This window comes from Helobdella robusta, assembly GCF_000326865.2.
Source record: "Helobdella robusta unplaced genomic scaffold HELROscaffold_12, whole genome shotgun sequence".
Taxonomy (NCBI): domain Eukaryota; kingdom Metazoa; phylum Annelida; class Clitellata; order Rhynchobdellida; family Glossiphoniidae; genus Helobdella; species Helobdella robusta.
The window spans coordinates 3510978-3520309 of NW_008703664.1; the positions used below are offsets into that span (position 1 = coordinate 3510978).

Consider the following 9332-nt stretch of genomic DNA (forward strand, 5'->3'; position numbering starts at 1 on the left):
TTGTATATCGCCATGGCAAGCGACTGAGACGCTTTATTATTATTAGTACAAACACACGGTGCATAAATACACGAGAATCAACGCGTCACACACTTTTGCATGTGATAGGCGGGGATCTTTTTTTTGCATTCGAACCCGGACACTGCATAAACAATGCCGAGCACCTTAACAATTACACCATCGCGCCGCTAAACAGTTTTTTCATGAAGAATCAATGTCGAAAGAAGCTTACTGCCAGAAATAACTAGCTCTACATTATACCTGCTGAATTATCAACAACTTTTTTATACTAAAAAACAACAACAAATAATGTGTTTATAATCAAATGAAAAAAGGATAAAAACAAACTTTGCATGTTTGCTGGGCATTTTTATGAATTCCTGGAGCGTGTTGGACAGTCTTTTCGAGCTGTGAACTACCATGGTGTGCAAAGCAACTGGGTGTTGAGGAATGTTGATGGAAACCACACCCATTGATGCAAGACAAAAGCTGTTGTTGTTTGCTTTCTTGATGAACGAAGAAAACAAACCACTTGTTCTTGACACTTTCACTGATACTACAGTTCTAAAGGTTATGTTTTAAGCTAAAATAGAATTAATTTTTTCCAAAGTTCAAAACGAGTTTAGTGCTACTGTTTTAAAAATCAATGTATTAAACATGCTTTAATTAATTAGGTCACATCAAAACTCCAGCATTACATTATAATACATTACATTATAATTTGTGAAACTGTATTCATTTGTGTGTGTGCGCGCGAGCGCGCGCGCGCGCGTGTGTGTGTGTGTGTGTGTGCAGGTTATTTTATGGCAAAAAGATTAATTTAAAATTATATAATCAGTTAAAAAATTATTAATAAACTATTAGCAGTGGGAACGGCTAAACATTAAGAGCTGTATACAGAATTAAAAAGGACTGTTCCGTGGAAACTTACTGTTGTATGGAAGATTGCATTCCTTCAAGAAGAGTCACTGTGGTTTGATCAGTAGATACAAACGCCGACGACTCTGTTGATTTCTTTTTTGTTACACCTGTAATCATAAACAGAGAATTTAACATGAAAAAGTGTTTCAAAAATTCAAAAATATGTTAGCAAAGATTGATTAAATTATCAGAATGGAATTTCCATTATAAACGTGAGCATGACGCCAGCACTCACTGAAACAAAACAGAAGATATTTTCTAGCAGACTAGTTAGTTACTACCATCATGTCAAAAAAAATTTTAAAAAAACTGCAAACCTTTTATTTTTTCTCTATGCGTGAAACTCGCAGTTGAGTTTTGAAGTTCAGCTTGCAACTTGAGACCACTAAGTACTGCAGATATGCTGAAAGAATTTACGTGGACTGATCCGAAAAGTATCACAGATATCTTCTCTTTTACTAATAAATCTGGATAAATGTTATTGAAAATTGAATTTAAACGAAATCAAATATACTTCATTATAGTTAAAAAGTAAGATAAATGTTTCGAAAATCGAAAAAAGTTTTAGAAATTTACAATTGTCATGGTAAACTAAGAAGAAACTTTTCAAAATTATGTCATGATTAATAATATGTGACTAGCTTTGAGTAAATTGATTGGCAGCAGAGTTCTTGGGTCTAGTGAACCAATTCTTCTTAAACCTTGCATACTTTGGAGGAGATCCATGGCCTGCAATTTTTGTTTTCTGTTCATCTTCTACCACTGACAAAGCCGGTCTGCAAAAATAAATAATTTTGAATGAAAATAAAAAATAAAATAAACTATTAAAGGTTGTTTTAGAAAGAAGCAAACCTTTCAATTGTTTTCATCATTTCGGGCATGTTGTTGTATAGATTAATGAGGTGGTACATGGTTTTCCAACATTTTGGAGTATTTTCTTTAATATCAGAAAAAAGAACCTTGTGTTGATTTCCTGCTAACACGGGAGTAGCAACATTAGTGACAACTGCAACATTGGATTGCTGTTGTCGTTTCAACGACTGTGGCAAAACATTGATGTCTTCTTGCTCGTAGCCTGCATATGCCCCGTATCCCTTTTCAACACTGTCAAGTTGCTTATCAATGTGCTTCCTTTTGACATTCGATTCAGCTCCAGGAAAGAACGGTTTAGATTTAGGCGCATCTAAAACGGTATTTTGAGATTTGGAAGGATTATTAAGAGTGAAAAATGGAGAAGTCGTCTCATTTATGCCAGCAGATGGAGGTGTGCTGAAGGTTTCAGGTGTGTCCCTTTGAAGGTCAGATTTTGTTTTAGCTACATTTTCCACCATGGTGACAAACTGATGGACCAATCTCAACAAAGACATATTAACGTGCTGATTAACCGATTGACTTGTCAAACCAAAAATTACCTAAGAAATAAACAAAGTAAATCAATTCCTTCGTGAAATGAAAAAATTAAACAAACGGAGTAAATAAAAAATTATGTAAATTTGAAATAAAAAAAACCTTAGTAGTGGTTGGTTTCACTTCAATTTGTTCAACAGTATCTTTTAACAAATGTACTGTTTTTAAAAGTACAGGTTCGTGGTCTGTTGGAAAAAATAATAATCAGAATATATTTCTGTTTAAATCATGCAATAATAATTCCTTAAAAAAACATTTTGTGATAAAACAGAAATTTGTTACCGAAATTTCTAGCAGAATGCGTGCTTCTTCCACTGTCTCCAACTTCTAATCCACCACCTTCTTTTAATTTTTCATCTTCCTCTTTGTTTGCTTGTTCATTTTCTTCAAAATCAAAAACATCTACCATGGACAAGTTGATACAAAATGATTTGCACAAAAACGTTGGTCTGACTCTTAGTCCAGTAGATTTTGTTATCAAACGTTTCTTCAACGTTTTCGACCTGATCATCGTTTCTGAATCTACTATGTCAATTCTGATTTCTTTCAAATCAGCTAGTACTGAAAGTTCTCCCCCAAATTTTTCCATCACTGACGACATCTTTATTGCTTTCATTCCCAAACCCATTGCTTCCAACAAAGGTTTGAACAACACCTAACGATAAGAAAATTAGTGAAACGTCAAACCAGATTTCCAAAAAATAAATAGCAAAATCAATTAACTAATAACAAAATCTAGGATGAAAAAACGCAAATGCTAAACACCTGGGCATCAATGAGTTGAAAAGTGGAACTAGCTTGATAGTGAACTCTGCCATCTTTGCTTGCATCACTCGAACCAGTATTTTTTGTAAATTTTGTGCCAAATGACCAATAATTTTGTTTCGGATCTGCTTGCGCTATTCTCTGCCTATTCAACTGTTGTTGATAGTGATATCTTTGTTCTGGACCTCTTAAGCTGCTCTCCTGACCTTTAGATTGAAATATATTGTGATTGTTTATGTACTCGTGTTGTTTGTTCATCCACTCATTCAAGTCTCGTTTTTGCTGACTCTTGGTGTTGGAAGCAGGGAGAAACAAAACGTCACTGAAAGTGTGCTGCTGGGCATGAACGTTGTTCATTGATTCATTGATGTTGTTAGTAAAAAGTATGTGGTCACTCGTGCAGCCAGAGTTCAATGTCAAATTACTGACATCATTGTCTGTTAGTTTCTGCTTTAGAGGGGTCATGGAATCTGTGAATGGAAGTTTGTTCCCTTCAAAAAAATACTTCAAATTTTTGTAAGAAATCTGTATTAAAGTTAAAAATAAATTTGGGAATTAGAACAAAACTTACCAGCTGAATGAAACAAACTGGAACCTTCAACTATAGTAAAATTTTGTTGCTTGCTGTGATCATCAATAAACTCGTCCCTCACCGAATGTGAGCCAGAACCCACTTTAGATTGACGCTGCTGGTTGAAATGGCGTTCCGAAAACGACTGAGGTGTAGCTTTTTGAACAGAGCCACCTTCCGCTTTGAGAAGTGATGTGCTCTCGTCTATGATGTCCACATTGTCCAAATTAACATCCATATCTTCCATTGTAACTGCATTTGTCGATGAATTATGATGATCACTTTCATGCCTCAAGTGTTCATAAATTTGTTCATGCTCATTTTCGTTGTCATCCATGACGGGAAGTGCAAATGTTACTGTGACCTTCTTCTTGGCCTGAGCGTCGTTTGGTAGACAAATTAAATAATAAACTTCTTCTTGACCGAGAACGATCACAAAAAACATTCATATCCATTAAAACTAAAAATTATGCATAAATACATTAATTTTTTTCTATGTTAATTTATTAGATTTATGCATTTCTGAACATGAGCAGAATTTAAACGTTGCATTAAATACTGGAATGTTTTCACTAGTAACAGTATTTGGAACAATTGCCTGCAGCTTTAACAGGCAGACATAATTGAACATTTTTAAATAGTGTTACACACAAAAAAATGTCTAGACCATGTGTTTTTGCAAACTGAAAACATCTCACTCAGTTTTATAAATAACGAAATTGCCAGCCAATTTTTGTTCTCATGATAAATAAACCTTGTAGGTGTTTTCATCAAACATCGGAAGGTAGAGGACATTCTTCCACTGTCTGATGAGGATCATGATGCCATTTTTTAATATTTCATTTGGAGGAATGACATCTTCAGCCATACACTTCTCGATGTCTTCAACGTGACTTGCATGGATGAACTTTCGCATGACTGTCACCAACTGGCAGGAGGGATCATCTTGCAGAAATTTTGACTCCCAGGTAGTTTTATTATACTTGCTCTGCAGTTGAAATAATGAAATATAACATAAAAACATACAATCATTATGTTCCTCGTTAGTCAACATTATAACCAAACAAAGAATATCAATTTCATACAAGTGTGCCTGCATTAGTTATTTTCTTCCAAAACTGGCGTTGACATATAATTCACCAAATAAAAGTCAACTTGAAATTTTTTATTTGAACCTTGGGCATAAGGTGAATGTTCTGCATATCTAGAGCTCCAGTCATCAAGCAAGCCATAACTGAGTGCATGCGTTTGTTGAACCGGTTGAACATTAGCTGAGCTGACTTGATGGCTTTGTGGCAAGGATTCATCCATGCGTTGATGGACGGAGTAGCTGTGGATAACAAGTTCCAATCATGCCTAAAAATTTAAATTGTTAAAAATTAATGTTACCATGAGGCATTCGTTGATGTAACCAGTGAAAACATAAAAGCAACAGCCTAACAAAAATAGTCAACACAAAATTAAATGAAAGAATAAGTTACAAAGTTGATCTAAATACTTGTTTGCCGCGTATTTTATTTCTTTCGATGATGCCGGTGGAGCAGCAAAATTGAACCAAACCGTTTTTATTTGGAGGCCAAAGCTAGAAGCATCCCCGGTTAATTTTTTGTTAGTTAGTTTAGTCTCTTGGTTATTCAATGGATTATCTCTATTTGGTTCTTTAAATTTATCTGCATCATTGGCAGCAGTAGATGTAGTAGCAGCTGGAGTTTGTGGAGGTGCAAAATTTTCTTCGACAGTTGAGAAAGAGAGAACTCGTTCCTTCGAAGTCTCCCCATTTGTATTGTTATTTGATTTATCTGCTGCCTTATTTTCCAATAAAATTATGCTAGATTTGATTCCCGCATTAACATTTTTATCATTTACAACCTCAACATTCATTTGAAGTGGTTTGGCACTTTTTGATAAAGCTTTTGGTGCGCCAAAACACGAAGCATTTTTTGTAATGGTATTTTGCACAGAAGAATCATCCATCATAAACGAAGTTGAAGTAGCCGTGGTAGGTTGATTTTTATCAACAAGCTGGAAAAATTTGAATCTATCTTTAGGCGTGGTTTGTAGCTTAGCTTTTTCCATGTAGCCAGTTCTAGTAGCAGAAGTAAATTTAATGTCTTCAAAACCGCATTCAAACATTAACAAATTGATGACATCCCCTATCTCAATTTGTTGAGTATCATTTGAACATTTCTTTGGTGACTCTTCAACCGCTTCATTAAAATATTAAATTAATATTATAAAGGAAACAACCTTTGTCGTAAACAAAATAAAATAAAAACAACAGCTTTAAAAAATACTAGGGCGAAAACCGGAGAGCTCCTACGGGCAGGAATGTAACTCGCTGTTAGCTTTCTTACAAATGTACGCTCACCTCTACTAATCCAGTCCCTCTGAACAATTTTATAAAAAAATTATTTCAAATTTTTTGGTTTATTTTCTCTTAAAGACCGCTAATCTACTCTGAGAGTATTTTTATCAACACTGCCACGTAATTTCAGTTATTTTTCATAACATCTGATTCTCAGCTATTTTCAATTTTCTTTGGTTCTTTACAAAGTTAAAAACTTTGATGGGTATCTTATATATTGCGCCATTCTATTTTGTGTAAATAGTGTTGATTTTATAATTTTTCAAGGTAGTCTCATTTTTTTTCCACAACGCATCCTTTGTACAATTAATACTAGAATCACCTACATTTTGAATCACCTACATTTTGAAACAAGCTCTTTTTTTGAAACGCTTCTACTTTAACTTTTTAACTTTCATGCTCCATTTATCATATTCCCAACAAAATTGAATTATTTTTAATGTCCTTTCCACAGCGTTCACAATGAACGATGTCATCAGCCACACTGCCTCCCCATCATGACCCTCCTCCAACCATCCACCACCACAATGAACAACATCAGCCACACTGCCTCCCCATCATGACCCTCCTCCAACTATCCACAGCTCCACCCCACATCGAACCAATTTCTTATCTTTCTTCCATCCATTTCAACCACTGTCTTTGAATCAACATAAATACATTCTGTCACTGTTTCCATTAACTATTCTTTCACTCCACTATTTTAAAAAGTTTCTTATTAGTACTTGTACAGTTGCCCAATTAAAAAAATCCACACTACGTAAATTACAAATGAAAAAAAATACAAAAATATATTTCTCAAAACCAAAAAATAATAAAAAACCTTCAGCTATTTGATAAAGCTCCCATGAAAATGGAATCTCGTTGAACAAACTGTGTGAACTGCAATTACGAAGTTCGGTTTCAAATTTGAAAAACACTTTCGATGACGCTGGTGGAATGGCAGTCAAAGAATATGGGTCAGTCAAATTGCTCAAAAAGCTTTTAGACCTCCTTAACTGCAAATGAAGTTGTTTAATGTCCACTTGGATTACTGAATTACTTTTACGAGCCTCAGAAAATGTTTTACATTTGACTGTACTGGTATTTGTCTTTTTAATCAGCTTGCGGTAATCATCTTGTGCCTTCTTTCTTCCTACGCCTATTTTGTTTCCAATACTTGCTATGCTCATTATGTTCAAATCTGCTGGGTCCCTGTACAATTTATTGAGTGAAAAAAACATTCAACATGCTATTGTACAACTCTATAAGAGCAAAGTCGTAATTAATAATGGTCACAAAAACGAACTAAGATGCTAAAGAAGCTCGTGAAGATATAAAAAAAAGAATTCTGAAAAATAAGATAAAACAAAACGCCAACACATTTTACTCAACACAAAACTATTGATTGAGAAAATATTAACAATAAGGGTTTTCAAATATGAAAAAGGCTACACACTGCTTTTCTAACAAGGAAAAACCCTGTTAGAGTGATCAAGGCATTGATCCAACAGGCACCAAGTATGGTAGAGTGAGGTGGATTTGTGGGAAAAAGAATTAAGTACAATGGAAAAAATAGGAATAAAAAATAGTTTAATGTATAGGTTGACTTTCACTATTAAGCTCACGCTCGTCGTCATAATGATGAGAGACGACATGTAGAAAAAGTTCCTCTTGAAAAAATTTTCATGTAAAAAAAAACTTTGGCCTGATTGCAGCAACCGGTAAAGAACTAACAATAAAATAAAAACTTGAAAAACTTCCTTGGTGTTAATTAATACGATTCTAAATTAACATCAATGAGATCAAAATAACCTGGATCAATAGAAGGACAAAAAAATTGAAAAAAATTTCAGAAGGCCATATTGAAGAAGGTGAAAAAATTGGTGACGTAAAGTGGACTAAAAAGAAGTCGATTTCGGTTAACATTAGATGAAGTTTTGATGCGTTTTAAAAGAAAAAATAATTAATCAATACTGTCCGACTGCAAAAAAAAATTTCAAAAAATTGAGATAGTAACAAGTAAATTAAATTTTCAGAATACTGATATAATGGAGTATAATCTTTTCTTGTTTGCATATTTGATAACATACGCTCTGATTTTTTTCCACGGTAATAACTTTTCAATAAACAAAATATAACAGATTCAGAATAAAAAAATGAATCACTAACATTTGAGCAGATTTTTTATTTTTTGGACAATCGGCATTAGACAAAAGAATGGTGGTGGTAGTTTTGATCTCAGTAGTATTCAACAGTTGCAGCTGAACTTTGTTATAGCAAATGGCAAATAAGGAAATTGACGTCACTTCACCGGCTTTCTTCAGTGTTTTCTTTTTATTTTTGCTTGGAATATTCGGTGATTTAGTAGGGTTGAAAGATAATGTTCTAAATTTTGATGTCTGCTCCGAATCATGATGAAAAATTTTAGCTATTTGAGTAATAACTTTGTTGACCTTCTTCGTTGATTTAAATTCTGAAAACAGACTAATGGTTTCAGGGGGTGACAAGCCGCCTTTCGAGGCAACAGCTGACAACCCAGACTGAGGATGAATAACATCCGATTTATTTGATTTCACTTGTGTGCAGTTCTTTGATAATATACTTTCATCTAAGACACATACTTGCAGCATAAATATGTTTATCTGCATAAGTTCATCATAAGATAAAATTCATTATCTCCAGCGGATCTAACTAATCTAAAGAAGTGTTGACATGAAATTGCTATAACCATCGCAATTGATCTTTAACTAAACTAGCAATTTTGTTAGAGAAATCTGCTCATCAACAGAGATTAAGTGAATAAACATTATGACCCTTAATTACTAAACAGTGATTAAACGTACATTATAACTTCAAAACCTGGAATCATCAAAGTTGTTTACGAAATCAAGTAATTCAATAATGCATCTTTAATGTATGTATGAGGTAACATTTAACATCGGGTAATTTCTATTTAGCGTTTAATTTGCAACGTAATTCTGTTTCTATTTCACTAAATTGTGTATGTTAATCTAGTACGAACCGATTAGTAATAAATAAAATAGAATAAAACATTGTGAATCAAAATTGAAAAACTTTAGACGCAAACTTGAGGTAGTTGTAAGAGTAGATGAGAATTTTATTGAGTTGCAGTTTATCGATGCTAGTTGTGGTCGTTTCACTGTTGTCACCCCAGTCCGAAAGACAAGATGGCAGAGTGGTATTCTTATCCTCTTGATCGAGAACAGTATTCAAGCACTTCATGTGAAGCATGTCAACAATGGTCGACGGATGAACGCTGCAGAGGTAAGGAGTTGCTGATTCTATGTACCTGCGTCGCAT

The 9332-nt window shown here is 34.0% G+C and overlaps 1 protein-coding gene across 1 annotated transcript; it reads right to left on the bottom strand.

The window, feature by feature from the left end:
- Positions 1 to 77: 77 nt before the first annotated feature.
- Positions 78 to 9332, bottom strand: HELRODRAFT_168014 (hypothetical protein; the record flags this gene model as incomplete). The annotated part of the gene is made up of 16 exons (XM_009013716.1): positions 78 to 188; positions 349 to 436; positions 932 to 1028; positions 1239 to 1324; positions 1623 to 1697; positions 1774 to 2333; positions 2431 to 2513; positions 2611 to 2983; positions 3094 to 3563; positions 3665 to 4040; positions 4419 to 4652; positions 4840 to 5020; positions 5163 to 5871; positions 6853 to 7223; positions 8181 to 8551; positions 9087 to 9332. The coding sequence occupies 16 exons, from the start codon at positions 9330 to 9332 to the stop codon at positions 78 to 80; spliced, it is 4431 nt and encodes a 1476-aa protein (XP_009011964.1).